The following is an 18,971-nucleotide window of genomic DNA, read 5'->3' on the forward strand; positions in this document are numbered from 1 at the left end:
GTGGTAGAGTGCTAGCCTTGAGCTGAAGAGCTGAGGGACAGCACCCAGACCCAGAGTTCAGGCCCCATGACTGACAAAAATAATAAAAGAGATGGAAGTGGATTCTCCTGGTATTATTTGAGTAAAGAAAATGAAAGACTTGGAAAGGAGTAGAAGAACCCTTGTTATTAAACGGGAACAGAAGGAAGTTTACTTATTCTGGTCAGGAATGCCCTGCCTATAATGGCAGGGAGAACTATAAAAAGAAGGGTGGCCCTTGGAACATGTAGATTGGAGACCAGGATATCCTCATGGTCCCAATTCATGCCTTGGTTGTTCTCTGGACATTTCTCTAGTAGCTCTACTAACTACCGATCAATGGACATCTCCAGACATAGATTGTTACCAAGTGGCACCACTTGTAATAGATTGCTGTCTCTACAACATCTTCCTCAAGTGCTTGTAGCCTCAATAGCAATTCCCAACTCCTTGCACCCACTTAATTATGAAATATTCTTAGATAGCTTTAGAGAAGATTCTCTGCCCCCAAAAAAGGTAAGAATGAGATCTCTCCTAAGGTAGGGGAGTTAGGAAAGATAGAGTACAATTCTGGGAACAAACAATCCATAATCTGTTTTAGGTTACCTGTTTGTAAGGACAACACAATCCCTATAACCAAGAGTCCCAGGTCTGGCTTTTGACATCTGCCTACCCACATGGGCATCCAAAACTCAGCTTGAGGACAAAGAAAATACCTAGGGGAAAGTAGCCATTGCCCCCTTTTTTTTAACCACAGATTTTCCTAACTCATTGGAGCATCTCTTCTCTCAACCTAATAGGGCATGATACTCTTCCGCTAGAATGGCTTGGCTAAATCGTTTGGCATAAGAAGCTTAGCTAGAAGGTCCTGAGAGGTGCACAGATTATGATTTTGAGAGAATATTAGGCAGAGAACAGCTCAGGATCCTGAGCTGTGTGTCAGTGTCTTGGCTCCCCTTTGTCAAGCTATTATTATTCCTCAGGGCTGGAATTAAAGCCTGCTCTATTTGTCCACAAATGACTAGCAGATTTAGCACAGCAAAGGTTTCCCCTGTTGAGCAAAGTAGTGTCCACCTGGGGAGGGTAGCGGAAGTGGGGACATTGGCCTCAGTTACACAGCTGGCCTTCTTCCTAGGACTGCACTATGCTATCTTGCCAAGTGGTTTGCAATGGGTGGAGGAAGGGGGCAGATGATAGGGCACGACATACAGACCTTGGGGGGTCTCCTTCTGGACTGTGACCCAGTCTCTCAGGTTTGCCAGCAAGATAGCTGCTGGAAGGATGCTAAATCTCAGAACCTCAACAAGAACCTCCAGAGGAGCAGGTAGGTCCAGCAGAAGGAGGGAAGGACCTAAGTCTGAGCTCTCTGCCCACCTAGTGCCAGGGTAGGCAAGTACTAGAAGAGACAGGGACAAGCAGAATTGGTGTTCTCCAAGTTGTTTTAATGGCTCCACCTTTGTAGGCTGCAGGGTGTAGGTACAGGGAAGAAGCTGTAGGAGTTGGATAGGGTAGGGGAAGGGGAGACTCCAGCATGAAGAAGGAAGGGAGACACAGGCAGGGTGATATTTACCTCCTTCAGAAGCAGGTGTGAATGCTTCAGATTCACCTTTCAGCGAATTCAAATCCAAAGAAAACATTTGACCCAAGTCTTTTGCAAGGAGAGATTCCAGTCAGAAACAAGTAGAAAGCTAGTTGCTGGTGGTTCGTGCCTGTAAACCTAGCAATTGAGGAGGCTGAGATCTGGGAATTGAGGTTCAAAGCCAGCCAGGGCAGTCAAATACATGAGAATTTTTATCTCCAATTAACCAGCCAAAAAAAGACATGGAGGTATGGTTCAAGTGGTAGCCTTGAGCAAAAAAGCTATGGGAAAGGGACCTAGTTCAAGCTCTAGTACCAGAACAAGAAAAAAACAAGTAAACCAGGTTAAAGGAAAGTCCCTAATGCATGAAGACAGTTTAGCTTCCTTTTTTTTTCAGTCATGGGGCTTGAACTTGGGGGTCTGGGTGCTGTCCATGAACTCTTTACTCAGGGCTAGCACTCTACCACTTTGAGCTACAGCTCCACATCTGGTTTGTCTGGTGGTTAATTGTAGATAAGAGTCTCACAGATTTTACTGCCTGGTCTAGCTTTGAACCATGATCCACTGATCTCGGCCTCCTTAGCTAGGATTACAGGCATAAGCTACCAGCTTTCAGTTTAATTGCTTTTGAGACTGAAAAACCAAAACTGGGGGTGGAGCTGTAGCTCAAGTGGTAGAGCAATAGCCTTGAGTGACAAGGCTCAGAGACAGCACTCAGGTCTTGAGTTCAAGCCCCAGGACAGGCATGAAATAAAAAAGCAAGCAAGAAAACAACTATCCTGGATCAGGTTCTCATCAATGTTCAAGAATGAGTCCACTGATAAGGAGTTATAAGCAAGTTGGCAAGAGTTACTGGAAAAAAAGGTAAGCAGAGCCCCTGCTAAAATGGAGGGAGGGGGAATAAAGGGAGGGTTGCCTACCTGTGGTGGGTTGTGTCAGTTAATAAGGCATCTCTAGGAGAAATCTATGTGCTTCTCAAGTTCATTTAGATAGCCCTGAGTCCTCACACCCTATCAGAGGCCCCTTGTAGACTCCCTAGGAGATAAAGCAGCAGCACCAGACCAGTGTGTGTTGTGAGCTGAAGAAGGAGCTAAAAGTTGTATCATTGATAAAAGGAATTTCTCTTGAGAGTTTTGCTTCTCCAGTGACTAGCAAAGGGTTATAGGCATCCCTTTTGTGAAAAGAAAAGAAGACTGCATCCTGTAGTTCATCCTTATCCCTTCCCCTCTAGGTGTGTGCTTCACACACATTTGCCAGTGTATGGCCCAGCAGCGCAGTCTGTGTCCCAGAAAGCAGGAATCCAAATACATGAGTGTAATCTAGCCTCCACCCCCCACTGAACTATGTCTTTTAATGGTCCTGATAACTCAGGAATACTCTATCTATAGGCAAATAAAATTACTGTGTTCATTTGCTTTGGGCTTATTTCCTAGAATATACCAAGAACAAGTCAGTCTACTCCCACTTTCCTCTTCTTGGAAAGGCACTGAGAAATGTCTTACTTTCAGAGTTCATTATACAGTGGGGTGACTGGGCACCAGTGGCTCACTACTGTCAGCCTATTCAAGAGGCTGAGATAGGATAATACCAGGAAGTCAGTGGAGGAAAGAAAGTCTGTGAGTGCTAGCCTTGAGCAAAAAACTAAGGTTCAGGGCCCAGGCCCTAGTCTCAGTATCTGTGGGGGTAGTGTCACATATGGTTCAAGATAACTCAGGGATAAAAAGAAAGATGGGGGCTGGGAAGGTGGCTCAGTGGTAGAGCGCTTGCCTTGCATGCCTGAGGCCCTGGATTGGATTCCTCAGGATCACATAAGCAAAAAGAAAAAAGCCAGAAGTGGCGCTGTGGCTTAAGTGGTAAAGTGCTAGCCTTGAGCTGAAGAGCTGAGGGACAGCACCCAGGCCCAGAGTTCAGGCCCCACGACCGGACCCCCCCCCAAAAAAAGATGGGTGGGAGCACAGACAGGGTCACAGATATGACCCATGTGTTTTGATAAACGAAAACCCTGCCCATTCCCCAAGTTTTGCACAGCTTGCCTTGTCTACTTCCACTGTACCCATTGCATAACCATGCTACTACAAAGACTACTATATAGTAATTTACAACCAAGACTTCTTGTTCTGCTGCAAGGGTCCTGTTATGAGGTTGTTGGTTGAGGTCAAACAGACCATGGGAATCAATATTGTTTTTCATCTTGGAAAATATGTGCTATCAGGTATTGTGAGCTTAGGAGAGAGATGTACCTCAGTTTCCCTGATGATTCATGTTTTATATCTCTTGTAAAAATGCTTAGACACGTATGTATATGTGCATGTGTATAGAGCAGATCATTTTAAGATTCAGTAAGACATTGGTGGGCTTTAATACAGTGTCTTTGCATAGCTATCACTGCACATCCTAAATAAGAAAAAAATATTCCAGTCTCTGGTATTTAAGTTCAGGGAATGTGGTCCCAGCTGACACGAGAATCACTTTATTTAGACACTCTCAGAAAATACTGCCTATGTGCTTATAACATGACTAAACCTCTGCTGTTTTGTCCACCTGTTTTTCAATGTATTCACTAAAAAATTAAACACACTGAGCAGGTCTAAATTAAGTATTACAAAATATAGGGCAATACAACAGTAGAACAGCAATATAACAATATACTGCTTATTATATTGAACAATATTCAATGTAACGATCATAAAATATGCTTGAAAAATTTTTGTTTCCAAAAAGGTAGCACAGCCATAAAGTATAATTTTCACAAGCTATGAAAAGACACACAGGGGTCTTGATCCCAGGTGCATCCTTGCAGCTGCCCACTGCCACTTTGGGCTACCAGCTTCTTATGCCTCTTTTCAGAAATCAACAAATGTACATACGATCAATGATGTACTTACTATTGTCTCCTGTTTTTGTTTTTAACTACATGTGTCAGTATGTTTAGTCACCATGCTGAAGCTTGCTTTTTCCTACCAAACAGACTATCATATCACTGTGGAAATAATATCAACAAGCTCTTTATTACTTTTTTTTCTACCTGGGAGTTGGCTGTATGAATATATCCAATTTTGGGAAGCAGAGTCATGGTCATGTCATTTATACACTGTCTAACCCTCTTTTCACAAACAAAATAGTACATCAAGTATACTTGTGTACTCACTATTTTTTTTGCAAACAAATTAATATATACCTTTCTAGAAGTGGAATTGGCTTAAATTCCATTCGTGGTTTGAATTACTTTTTTTTTGGGGGGGGTCCGGTTGTGGGGCCTGAACTCTGGGCCTGGGTGCTGTCCCTCAGCTCTTCAGCTCAAGGCTAGCACTCTACCACTTGAGCCACAGCGCCTCTTCTGGCTTTTTTCTTTTTGCTTATGTGGTGCTGAGGAATCGAACCCAGGACCTCATGCATGCAAGGCAAGCACTCTACCGCTGAGCCACTTTCCAAGCCCCTGAATTACTTTTAAATGGTTCTCTCTGAATGTTAAGAGCTCTTCCTGAACTTGCTATTTGCTGGAGGTTCACATGGCCAAGCACATGAGAGCCACATACTAGGCAGATGAGTGTTTTTTAACAAGCAAGAAACTCAAAAAGTATTTGTTAGTTGTTTCAGATTTTACTGCTCCTAAGTCAGGACACAGGAAAAGTTCTACTTCTTCCTTTCCCTTAGTTCCTCCAATTATTTCTCCTACCTGTAAAAACTACTTTCCATACATAAGGTTTGTTTGAGTTATTCCTTGTTATATCGCTTGCCTATTACTCCTCAGATCTCACATGGTCTGGAAAACTTCCTACCTGTCCAAGAACTTTATTACTGTTGTCACAGCTGTCTGTGGTACTGCACTGAAGTGTATCTTCACCTTCAGCGGAGCGTCCTAGCCTTTGCCGCCTCATATCTGTGGCCTTAAACATGCTTTGAAAGCTCTACAGGCTCTTGATTGTCTATGACTCTGGCAGTCCTCTAGATGCAGCTATCTCCTAATTAGATCAGATGCAGAGATGCAAAATACAGAGATAAAAAAGAAGAAAGGTCGACTTTCTTCCTCATGTTTAAAGCACAATCAGAATGTACTTTTTTTTTTTTTTTGCTGGTCCTGTGGCTTGCACTCTGCTCTTGGGAACTTTCATTGAGCTTTTGTGCTCGAGGCGAGCACTCTACCACCTGAGCTACAACTCCATTTCTAGCTTGTTTTTTTTTTTATTGTAAAGATACTATACAGAGGGTTACAGTTACATGAGTGAGGTAATGAGTATACTTCCTCTTGAACATTGTTACCCCCTCCATTGTTTTCCCCCTACCTCTGGCTTGTTTTGTAGTTTAGTGGACATAAGAGTCTCAGACTTTCCTGACAGAGCTGGCTTCAGAATCCTCAGATCTTAGCCTCTTGAGTAGCTAAGACTTCAGGCATGATACACTGGTGCCTAGCTAGAATGTATTTTTTTGGCCAGTTCTGGGGCTTGAACTCATTGCCTGGGCACTGTACCTGAGCCTCTCTGTGCTCAAGGCTATCACTCTACCATTTTGCCACAGTGCCACTTCCAGCCTTTTCTGTTTATGTGGTACTGAGGAAATGAACCCAGGGCTTCATGCATGCTAGGCAAGCACTCTACCACTAAGCCACATTCCCAGGTCCTAGAATGTACTTTTAATATATAAAACTGACATAACTAACACATTTCTTTTCCTCCCTAATGCCTTGCGGTTGTGGGCCCTTAAGTGGGCCTTCATTCTTCTTTGGGTCTTCTGATGTACTATTAGGTTGGATTTTTGGGTAAAGGCTTTCCCACATATTGTACATTTGTATGGCTTCTCTCCAGTGAGAGTTCTTTGATGTACAGTGAATGTAGATTTTTCCCTGAAGGCTTTGCTACACTCTGGGCATACATAGGGCTTTTCTCCTGTGTGTGTTCTCCAATGAATTATGAGTTGTGACTTCTGACAGAAAGCTTTCCAGCACATAGGACATTCATAGGGTTTCTCTCTAGTGTGAATTCTCTGATGGATAATGAGCTTTGACTTTTCCCGAAAGGCTTTGTCACACTCATTACATTTATAGGGTTTTTTTTGGGGGGGGTCCAGTAGTGGGCCTGAACTCTGGGTCTGGGAGCTGTCCCTCAGCTCTTCAGCTCAAGGCTAGTGCTCTACCACTTGAGCCACAGCGCCACTTCCGGCTTTTTTCTTTTTGCTTATGTGGTGCTGAGGAATCGAACCCAGGGTCTCAGGCATGCAAGGCTAGCGCTCTACCACTGAGCCACCTTCCCAGCCCATTTATAGGGTTTTTCATTAATTTGTGTTCTCTGATGTATGATGAGATAGGACTTCTGGGTAAAGGCTTTTTCACATTCACTACAATCATACAGCTTCTCACCTGTGTGTCCTCTTTGATGCAGCATGAGATAGGATTTCTGAGAGAAGGCTTTCTCACATTCATTACATTCAAAAGGTTTTTCCCCTGAATGAGTTCTTTGACTTCTGAGTAAATATTTTTCCACACACGTCACATTCATAGGGTTTCTCTCCACTATGAGTCCTCTGGTGCACAACAAGAGTTGATTTCTCATTGAACGATTTCCCAGACTCAATACATTTGTAAGGCTTCTCTCCAGTGTGAGTTCTCTGATGTATAATGAGGGTTGACTTGTCACTGAAAGTTTTCTTGTAGTCACTACATTCATGGGGCTTCTTACCCATGTGAGTACTATGGTGTATAATTAGATCAAGTTTCTGCATGAAAGATTCCCCACATTTAGTGAACTCACACTTTTTCTTTCCTGTGTGCGTCTTCTGATGGACGATGAGGTTTGATTTTTGAGTGAAGGCTTTTCCCCATTCACTACATTCAAAAGGCTTTTCTCCAGTATGAGTTCTGTAATGAATAATGACAGTTGACTTCTCTGGAAAGGCTTTGCCACATTCAGGACATTCAAAAGGTCTCTCTCCTGTGTGAGTTCTGAGGTGTATAATGAGTTGAGATTTTTGGATAAAGGCTTTTCCACATTCAGTACATCCAAAGGGTTTTTCTCCCGTATGAGTTTTCCAATGTACAGTGAGGTGAGACTTCTTGCTGAAGGTTTTCTGACATGCAGTACATTCAAAGGGCTTCTCTCCATTTTTAAATCTCTGATGAAGGCTAAGACCTTTCTTACACTTAAAGCCTTTCTCGCATTCTTTATATACATATGGTTTCAGCACAAAATTTGTTTTTTCATACTTAGGAGGAAAGAATAAAATCTCACATCTATTATCATGTTTCATTTCTGCAGAGCTGGTACTTAAAAGTCTAAATTATCTACCATATTATTTCCAAATGATTCAAGTTCATGAGGTCTATGTATTGGAAAAGTAAGGCTTGGGCTCAGATGAGCTCTGTTTCCAAATACATCACTTTTCATTATAATTATTCCCTCATCAGGGAATCCAACTTGGATTGACTGGCAATTATTTTTGTCAATCTGATACTGCTTCTTAGTCTGTTCATCATCAACTTGGTAGGCTTCTAGAAAGAAGTACAATAAGCCATCTATATACTTTGACATTAGAGAATAAATATTCTTTAGAAATGTCCTAACAAGCTGGGCGCTGGTGGCTCACACCTGTAATCCTAGTTACACAGGAGATTGAGATCTGAGGATCGCAGTATAAGCCAGCCCAGGCAGGAAACTTCCCATGAGACTCTTATCTCCAATTAACCACCAGAAATGTCTTAACAAATAAAAAAAAAACTATTATTTTATCAAGTCCCTGGAGAAAGAATTTCTTTTTTTTTTGCAAATTATTTATTGTGATTAAGTGATTACATAACTTCACAAATTTCACAGTATTGTGGGATAGTGATACTTAGTTAAAGTCACAAACACATTCTAATCTTCATGGGGCAAATTGTCTATTGTGGTCTATAAAGTTTATGTGTTCTATGAGCTTTGACAATATAGTTATTTGTTTCACATTGGGTGATATGTACATTTCTTTCCTTTTGCTTAGTGTCAACTGTTCCCTCTTTCCCACTAATTCCCTCCCTCCCACTGCTGCCATTGAGTTGCTTAGTTCATTTTGATCAGTGCAGCAGATGGGTCCCACTGTTGTATGTTTTCCCCCTGTTTCCCTAGAAAAAGAATTTCTTAATAAATGCTATTTACTGGCATATGTGTTTAATCTTACACTGACATCCCAGTTTCTTTATTTTTGTGTGTGATGGTTCTGGGGCTTGAACTCAGAGACTTCAGCACTGTCCCTGAGGTTTTTGTGCTCAAGGCTAGTGATCTACCACTTTGAACCACAACCCCACTTTCAGCTTTTCGGTGGTTAATTGGAGATACGAGTCTCATTGAAGTTTATGCCCAAGTTGGCATCAAAGTGTGAACCTCAGATCTCAGCTTCCTCAATATCTAGATATAGACCTCAGGCATCTAGCTATAGGTTTCTTATTTCTATGTTTATCTTATCTCTGGGAACTTCACCAAACTCAAATCTCAGTTATCACATGAATTTTAAACTATACGTGATTTATACTCCCTCCACTTAACAAGAAATGCAACAGTGTACCACTGAACTTGTCTTACAATATCCTTGAATCTATATTCTCCATCAATTATAGAAAAAATTTAGCTTTCAAAAAAAACCCTCTAAAAATCTTTATGTATTCTGGGTTCACAGTGTCTCCACATAAACTTGCGCTCACAAATCTTCAATACCATAATCTCTGCCCCTGTATTTCCTGTAAAAACTATGCCTATAACTCCAAATCCCTTTTCATATAAAATTACCCAATAGTCATAGCCCTGATCTCCACATTGTGATATATTCAAGATCTAGATTAATGTTCAAGAGGCCATTCCATTGTTTTCTTTTCTTTTTTTTTCATTTCTTCTTCTTCTTCTTCTTCTTCTTCTTCTTCTTCTTCTTCTTCTTCTTCCTCTTCTTCTTCTTCTTCTTCTTCTCTTTCTTCTCTTTCTTCTTCTCCTTCTTCTTTTTTTGCACAGCATAGGACTGAACTAGGGGCCTTGTACTTGCCAGGCAAGTGCTTTTCCACTGAACCAAATTCCCAACCCCTGTTCAATCATTTAAAAAAAGTTTTTCTGACTTTCCTATATAAAAATTTTAACTTCTGTTATATTTGATCATCTATGTTACTCATTTAGACAGCCAAAATTGCAAGTCCTTGCCTTTAATTTCACATTGAAAAATCTCTGAATCCAATTGTACCTTACAATTGATGATATGTTATAGTTATATTGGTGGCAATATTTCTTTTATGGTGCTATATCTTATAATTAATGGTACCACTTGAGCCAGAGCTACACTTTCAGATTTTTATGAAGTAATTTTATGAAGAGATGACAGTCTCATGGACATTCCTCTCTGGGTTGGCTTTGAACCACGATCCTCAGATCTCAGCTCCTTTTTATTTCCCCATTGGTTGTGCAGCCTGAACTGAACTCTGGGCCTGTGCACCGTCCCTCAGCTCTTCAGCTCAAGCTTAGCACTCTTCCACCTGAGCCAAAGCACCACTTCTAGCTATTTTTGCTTATGTGGTGCTGAAGAACCAAACCAGGGCCTCATGCATGAAAGGCAAGCACTCTACCACTGAGCCATCTTTCCAGCCCCAGATCTCAGTTTCTTAAGTGGCTAGGATTACAAGTGTAAGCCACCAGTGCCTGGCTTGGGTTATCATTTTTGCAAACAAGGTATTCATGCAATTTGGCAAATTCCTCAATATATTAAATACAATTACCATATGGCACAGTTCCAACATTATATGTCTACCCAAAAGAAAAGAGAACAGGCTGGGCATAGGTGTCTCACTCCTTTAATTCTAGCTACTTAGGAGGCTGAGATATGAGGATCACAGTTTGAGGACAGCCTGGGCACAAATGTCCATGAGACTTCTATCTAATTAATTACCTGAAAACCAGGAGTGGATCTGTAGCTTGAAGTAGTAGAGTACTAGCCTAGAGCAAAAAAGCTCAGAGACAGCACCCAAACCCTGAGTTCAAGCCCAATGACTGACAAAAAAAAGAACTGAGAAACACATCATCATCAAAACCTAACATAGCAGCATTATTCACAATAGCCAAAAAGATGAAAATAACTAAATGTCTATCAACAGATGAATTGATAAGCAAAATGTGTTCTATTTGTACAACAGTATATTATTCCTCCATAAAAGGAGTAAATTGCTGTTCCATACCACAACATGGATGAATTTTGCAAATATGAGAAGTGATAGAAGCCAGATAGAAAAGGCCATGTTTTATATGAAATGCCCACAATAAACAAAAAAGTATAGCACAGAGACAAGAAGTATATTAGTGCTCATCAGGGAATGGTGGAACCAAGAATTGAAAGTGACTACCAAAGGGAACGGTTTCATTTGAGGACAATAAAATATTCTACAGTTATGCAGTGATGAAGACACAAAACTCAGAATGTACTCAAGATTCCTGAACTAAAAATCGGAATTTTTATTAGTGAATTGTATCTAAATAAGGTATTTTTATATAGATACTCATGGAGATAAGGAAATAGCTCAAAAGAAAATGACCATGTTTCAGGAAAGCAAATTGGGCCAGAATATGTAAGGTTGAACGTGAAGAATGTTTCAGAGAACTAGCCTGTAATTACAGCATTGGACTCCAGGCCTATTATTAATGTGAGCCTGGCTGTCTTCAGATGAGAATCATAAAAGAGGTACAGTCAGGGAATACTAGCATTCAAAAGACACATACAGGCTAGGAGCTTGTGCTCCTACCTGTGATCCTAGCTACTCAGGAGTCTGAGATCTGAGGATCTTGGTTTGAAGCCAGTTAGAGGCAGGAAAGCCCATGAGACTTTTATCTTAAATCAGTCAACAGAAAACTGAAATGGAGCTGTAGCTTAAAGTGGTAGAGTGCTAGCCTTGAGCAAAAAGTTTAGGGACCCAGGCCCTGACTTTAGGCCCCACAACCAACCAAACCAAACCAAACCAAAACAGAACAAAAAGACACATACTGAATACAAAGGAACTGTATAGAAACTTGCAAGTGAATGCTAATTTAAGTAGTGTGATCTGGTGTGGAGGTGGGTGGATGGAGTAAGTTTCAGTCTTATTCTGAGGTGTTTACATCACTGTAGTCCAACGGCTTCAAAGGGCCGCAACCTTTCCCTTAAAGCAATTTTCTTTCATTCCTTTCTTTCTTTTCTGTCTTCATCGATCCTTCCCTCCCCTCTCCTCCTCTTTATCCTCCTCTTGTTCTTTCTGCTCTTCCTACTCCTTGCTTTTTTATGTGCTAGTTCTGGGGTTTGAACTTAGGGCCTGGGCACTGTCCCTGACCTTTATTGTTCAAGGCTAACACTCTACCACTTGGATCACAGTTCTACTTCTGGATTTCTGGCATAAATTGGAGATAACAGTCTAATGGACTTTCTTTCTTTGGGCTTGCTTTGAATCATAATCCTCAGATCTCAGCCACTTGAGTAGTTAGCCTTTTCTTCCCCTTCTGGTGGTACTGAAGATTGAAGTCAGAACTGTGCACTTGCAGTTCAGCCATACTCTTCATCCCTTTGCCTTCATTATTTTTTGAATAGGGGCTCATGTGAATGTTCATGTGGGCCTGGACCCTGGCCTACCTATTTATATACTTCACACGTATCTAGGATGACAGACATCTGCCACTGTGTCCAACTACTGAGATGGGGTCTTGTGATTATGTCCAGACTGGCCTCAAACCACAATCCTTCCTATCTATGCCTACAAGTAGCTAGGATAATAGGTATAAGTCACTAGTGTCAGGCTCTTCAAGACATTCTTCTTAGGCTTTTAAGAAGCCCTCACCCCTAACTGATAGGCTGGGACCTCATGTACTCAAAGCATATGTCAATCCTACATACCTGGAAAGTTCCAAATTTTCCCATCTGCTGGGCTCAGTTCTTCCACCTCCAGCTTGAGGATGCGATCTGGTTTTGTAAGCTGCTGCTCTGGTAATGAGAAATGACAGATACCTCCTTGGTTTTCAGAACTCCTAGGTCAGAAGTTACAATTTGGGATTAGGCAGCACAGAGGACCCGAACCTTGACACAATGGTGAAATCTGTCCATTTAGCCAGGGTTTTGAGTTTCTTTTCAGGCAAGAAAAATGGGAAACTGAGAAAGAAGGGCCACCAATAAATACAATAATCATCAAGAGTAAAATGATCTGAGAAGCCATCTTACCCACAAAGACAAAGTTGCTACAGGTTTCAAGCATCACATCTCTATATAGGGTCTTCTGTGAAGGGCTCAGATACTGCCACTCCTCTTGGGTGAAATCCATAGCCACATCCTCAAATGCTACTAATTCCTGTAATGACACATTCCTTTTATTCTAAATGCTGACCACAGGGCCATGAAGATAGAACATAAGGTGATAATGCAGGATGTCTAATTAATTGCAAGTTAATGATCTATTTTGTGGAGTAATCACAAGCATGAGAAAAACTATTCTGTTAAGTAATAAATTAACATTAGCCCAAGGATAAACAGTACAGTAGAACAACAAAGAGAAACCAAACGTGCAGACATTTGATTCATGACAAGGTGGCCACAGTAAAGCAGTGAGAGGAAGATAATTCTTTTGCTTGGTGATGAAGCTTGAACTCAGAGCCTGGATACTGTCCCTTGAGCTCTTTTGCTCAGTGCTAGTACTATACCACTTTGAGCCACAGCATCACTTCCAGTTTTCTGGTGGTTAATTGGAGATAAGAGAGTCACGGACTTTCCTGCCCAGGCTGGCTTTGAACCTCGATCCTCAGATCTCAGCTTCCTGAGTACTAGGATTATAGGTGTGAGCCACCAGCACTCAGCTCATTTTTTAAAAAATTTTTTGTTTTGTTATTATAAAAGTGATATACAGAGGGGTTTCAGTTATGTAAGTCAGGTAAAGAATACATTTCTTTTTTTTTAATTAAATTTTATTATTTTTTTGTGAACATACTGTACAGAGGGGTTACAATTACATATGCAGGATAATGCGTACATTTCTTATCAAGCATTGCAGCCTCCTCCTTTGTTTACCCTTCACATCCCTTCCCTACCTCCCCCCTACCCTCCCACTAACCAATCTCCCCCCGCCACCAACGTTGTAAAGCTCGTTTTCGACATGACCTTGTACTTCTCATTGTTGCAACAGGTCCACCTGTATCCTTAAATGACTTGTTTTTCCCCATCTCCTCCACAAGTTATACTGACATCAAATATAGTGAAAGCAGGGGTTATACTGTGGGGGAGGGATATACAAAGCAACAAAGAGATAATCTTATAAATGCGTTAGAAACAAATGCATGAAATAAAAAAGAATTAAAATACATATCTAAGGGTTCATTTTCCTAACATCACATTATCTGACCTTTTCCACTTGACTCATACATATACTAGATATTGCAAATAAGGGAAACCATGGGACCTATGTTTCTTTGGGCCTGGCTTACTTCACTTAATATAATTTTTCCAAGTTTTTCCATTTGAAAATGTGGTATAAGAATACATTTCTTTTTGACACTGTTACTTCTTCCTTCACTCTCTCCCAGTTTTTCCCTCCCACCTCCACCCATCTGTTGCATAGTTCATTTCAACATAGTACCTAGTGAGTACCACTGTTATATTTGTTCACCTTTTGTCCCTCTATTTATGTGCTCCCTCTTTCCTTCTCAAATACAGAAAAATGAAAAAAAAAAAGAAGACAAAAAGAAAGGGCAACAAAGAATAAATCCTCCTGTTTCCAGGAGTTCATTTTTTTTTTGTCAGTCATGGGGCCTGAACTCTGGGCCTGGGTGCTGTCCCTCAGCTCTTCAGCTCAAGGCTAGCACTCTACTACTTGAGCCACAGCGCCACTTCCAGCTTTTTTCTTTTTTTGCTTATGTGGTGCTGAGGAATGGAACCCAGGGCCTCATGCATGCAAGACAAGCGCTCTACCACTGAGCCACCTTCCCAGCCCCCTGGAGTTCATTTTGATAAACATTGTTTTATATGATCAGATGCACATAAGCATTGTGCTTTTGTGTTTGATGGGGATCGTTTTTTAATAAATGTGAACGTATTACTGGATATCTATATGTGCAAATATGAAATTGAACCCCTTTCAGACACAACAATTAACTACAGAAAAATTCTAATGTGAGGAGTAACACAATGAAGTGTCTATATTAAAAAAAAAAAACCTATTCTATTGGATGCCCAGACTCACCCTGCCTTCTGTGTCCTGAATGAAAATCTGAGTGTATTGACTATTCTGTGACTCAGCCAGGTGCACCCTTGAGCTCAAGCTGGAGCCATAAGCAACCTAAAGCACTAGTAAAGGTGGTTTGGGTGCTGTCCAAAACACAGACCCAAAGGATCTGACTTTGGACCCAAATTTTGTAAATCTGCGTATAAACTCTATACCCTGTCACCCTAACTGGGAATTCCCTGTGAGCACACCCTTTTCATCAACCCTTGGAAGGATATTGCAGCCCACTCCAAGTTTCTCTGATAAACTTAGGGTGGGTCACCTGATATCTAGCTTCTTTCTTTGGAATCCCTGCAGACCCTATGTCCGGGTGATTTGGAGTGGTCCCTTGTGAGAATTTCTCCTGCCAGTTTTGAGGCAATTCTAGCTATGGATTTAGCAAGACAAGTCAACAATAGAGAAAATGTTTTCATAAGCTTAGGATAGAGGACAAATGCTAAAACAAGACATGAAAATAGCTCTCATAAATGAAGACTTGTGTTAGATTAAACGTATGGCAGTGAAGGCAGGTGCCAGTAGCTCATGCCTGTAATCCTAGATACTCTGAGGCTAAGTAAGATCTGAGGATCATGATTCAGTGTCAGCCCAGGGCAGGAAAAGTCAGAGAGACCCTTATCTTAATTAACCACTAAAACTCCAGAAATGGAACTCTGGCTCAAGTGTTACAGCACTAGCCTTGAGTGAAAAAACTAAGAGACAGTGCTAAGGCTCTGGGTTCCAGCCCAGTATTGGCATAAATGCACAAAAAGTATGGCAGTGAAAAGGCAAGCCACAGATGAGGAAACGATGTTCCATAGTCATGAGTAATAAACGGATCTTATCTGGAATCTGTTAGATATTTCCTTTGAATCAATAATAAACATACAAAAAACAAGAACAATGGACAAGATGTAAAGAGAATTCTAATAAAAAGAAAAACCAAATGATCTATGGTCATGTACTTCAGCTCTCAAGTGAACTGAAAAGTACTCCATGTGAGTAGGCGAGTAAATGAACATGCAAGCCACACAGAGATATTGCAAGCACCTGCCAGGAAGTTTATAATTAAATAGCCTAAATACATCAGAGTGGTATACTAAAATGACAACTCTATATCATTAGAAGGGATGTAGCCTAGTCTAGTCACTTTGAGGAACACTTGGGGTTATTTACTGAGCTGCTGATGTTCACATGATGTGACCCAGCAATTCTCCTAGGTGAACACCTACACTGGAATGCTGTGTAGTGATGAAAATCAATGATCTCCAAGTCCATGTATGAAGTAGTTTCTCTATTTACTAGGGTAGTTCAATTTGTCTGAGTTAGGTGGAACACAGCACCTATGCATACAAGTGACACAAAGTGACAAAAGACAGCAAAAGCCAAGCCAAGCCAGGAATCTTTGGGAGTTGGTGTCCCAAGACTCAGGAAAGCTCTCAGGGGAAATAAGAGTCTCATCTTTGAATGCTGCACATTACTCTCCAACATAATTGAGCAGGCCATGGAAGGCAGTCCATCACATGATGTTTTATACCTAGGGACCAAATGAACCACTGAAGGAAATCTTGTTTTTATGGGAGGACTAAAACAGAGCTCAAGCCAATTCTGACCAGATTCCTTCTTAGGCTATTATATTCCTTGTATCAGCTATCCCTAACAACTACAAGTGATGGCTGGGAAAGTAGCTTAGCAGAGTACGTATTGCCTGGCATGCTCAAGACTTTTGATTTCTAGCTGAAAAAAATGTGTTATTGATGATACACACCTGTAATTCCAGGAATCAGAGGCAGGAGGATCACAAGTTAGAGGTCAGACTGGGCTACAAAAAGAAATAAGTAAATAAATAAATAAATAAGCTACAAGTGAAAAGAGGAAGCAATGAGGGCAGTAGTTGAAAGCCATCCAGAGAACTGTTTTGTACATATGAAACAGACGAATACCACAGCTGTACTAAATGAGAAAAATGCCAAAAAACTAAATATACTGCATGTTTCTATTTATATAGAGTAAGAGAACAAAGAGATATGGTTAATCCATGTTGTTAGAAGCCAGGATAGCGATTACTTCTGTGAATGCCAATGATTTAGGGATAGGACATGGTGGAGGTATTCTGAGGTACTGATTGTGTTCTATATTTTACCCTGTGTGATAGCTATAGAGTATGTTCACATTGTGATAACTTATCAAGCTGTATAGTATAAAACTGTGCACTTTATATATGTTATACTTAAATGTATTCATAAATTTTATTTTCAACAGAGGTAAGGATGTAGCTCAATGGTAGAGCCCTAACATATATCTATATCTATAGATATATATATCTCCCTAAGTTGGAATTTTACCACTGGGGAAATAATTCTGTCAGACACCAGTGGCTTGTGCCTATAATCCCAGCTACTTAGGAGGCTGAGATATAAAGATTGTTGTTTGAAGCCAGTCAAGGCAGAAAAGCCAGTGATGGTGCACAAAAAACCAGGTTGGAAGATTGATTCAAATAAGTATAGCCAAAGTTGTGAGCTTTAAAGAAAAAGGCCAAGAGGGTACAAGGTTCCTGAGTTCAAGCCCCAGTACTAGCAGAAAAAATAATGGGTGTGTGTGAGTGTATGTGTGTGTGTATAAACAACATCAATTGAAAATGATAGTTCCTATTTTGACAAGTAACTCTCAAACAATTTGATATCATAAAATACCTTCAATTAGTACTTCTAACATACATAAAGTTAACTCAAAATGGATCACAGAATTAAATGTAAAGCCTAAGCGTATATAATATATCTAGAGTTTTTAAACCTTGTGTTGGTCAAGTTTTTTTTTTTTTTGGTCGGTTAGTCATGGGGCTTGAACTCTGGGCTTGGGCTCTGACCCTGCACTCTTCAGCTCAAGGTGAGTGCTCTACCGCTGGAGCCACAGTGCCACTTCTGGTTTTCTAGTGGTTTTTATTGGAGGTAAGAGTTTCATGGACTTTCCTGCACAGGCTGGCTTTGAACAGCGATTCTCAGATCTTAGCCTTCTGAGTAGCTAGGATTACAGGCGTGAGCCACCGGCGCCCAGCTGGTCAAATATTTTATAGATGTGATACTAAAATTTGTGTGGTCAGGTCTTTCCGTTGGTGGCCAGGTGTGTCCAGCACAGCTCTTTCCGGAAGGGAATGGGGCCGTCGTGCCCCAGGCTGGGAGGATGAAGGCCAGACTGGGAAGACCCTGTGTTCCCTGAACCCCACGGAAGCCCTCCACAGCCCCTGAAGCACCCCCTGAGGACAGCTGGGCTCCGGACATCGCCAAGACCACGCACGCTGCCCTCCTGCGCATGCCCCTGACCTAGGAAAGGTGAAGGCCCGGCCAGGGACCAGCATGGCTGGCGTGCTCAGCGGGGCCTGTTGTGGAGAGGGGCTCGTCCTCACAGAGGAGCCGGCCACCGCCCAGGAACGCAGGGCTTTCCTGGCCTGGGAGGGCCCCGGGGTGCCCCCCCCCCAGCCTCCCCGGCCGGCACCTGCTGCTCTGTGACTGACCGGGCCCTGTGGCCCCTCATGGGGCCTCCTGTGAGGTCCACTCTGGCCTGGCATCTCCCCCCAAAACCTACCCAGCCCCCTGGCCCTGGGCCAGCATGGGGGTGCCCTGGGGCCGGCACCGGTGGGTGGGGATGTTCTTCCCCGTGCCCTCCATATGGGCCGAGGGCGTCTCCCACCTTGAGCTCGAGCTCTTCAAGGGAGGCCCGCGCTCGAGCGCCACGGCCCAGGGCCCCTCCCCCGAGCCCCCAGGACACCGCCCCACTGCGGCCCCCACACCAGCCAAGGTCCCCTCTGGGGACCATGCCCCAGCCTCCCCGGACCCCGGGGGCTGCACTGCAGGGCCTGATGAGCAACACCCCCACCCTGAGCAGGCTCCGGTCCCCACTGCTGTCCTGGGTCTTCAGCTTCAGCACCCACACCCCCCAGGCGCCCCCACGCCCGAGATTCACCCCGTGCTCACCTCCCCCAGCCGCGACTCCCCGCCCCTCCGCCACCCCGGCCACCCCAGGCGGCCACCCTTCAGGGCCTGCCGCTGCCTCTTTGAGTGCTGATTGGCCAGAGGCCCAGCACTGCACCCCGGGGAGCTGGCCTTGTCCCATGCTGCCCACTGCCCCTGGCCTTGGCCCCCTCCTGCTGCCCCCGCCCCACCCTCCACCCCACTGCCC

General features: G+C 42.6%; 1 protein-coding gene across 1 annotated transcript; it reads right to left on the reverse strand.

Annotated features, from left to right (window-relative positions):
* Window positions 1–6,214: 6,214 nt before the first annotated feature.
* On the reverse strand, window positions 6,215–18,326 carry Znf182 (zinc finger protein 182). Its single transcript, XM_013035537.1, is given in 7 exon segments — window positions 6,215–6,653; window positions 6,872–7,051; window positions 7,053–7,860; window positions 7,863–8,078; window positions 12,449–12,535; window positions 12,770–12,896; window positions 18,288–18,326. Coding segments are annotated over 7 exon segments (1,896 nt in total).
* Between the last annotated feature and the right edge of the window lie 645 nt (window positions 18,327–18,971).

The sequence above is a fragment of the Dipodomys ordii genome, unplaced genomic scaffold (assembly GCF_000151885.1).
Source record: "Dipodomys ordii isolate 6190 unplaced genomic scaffold, Dord_2.0 Scaffold215, whole genome shotgun sequence".
Lineage (NCBI taxonomy): Eukaryota > Metazoa > Chordata > Mammalia > Rodentia > Heteromyidae > Dipodomys > Dipodomys ordii.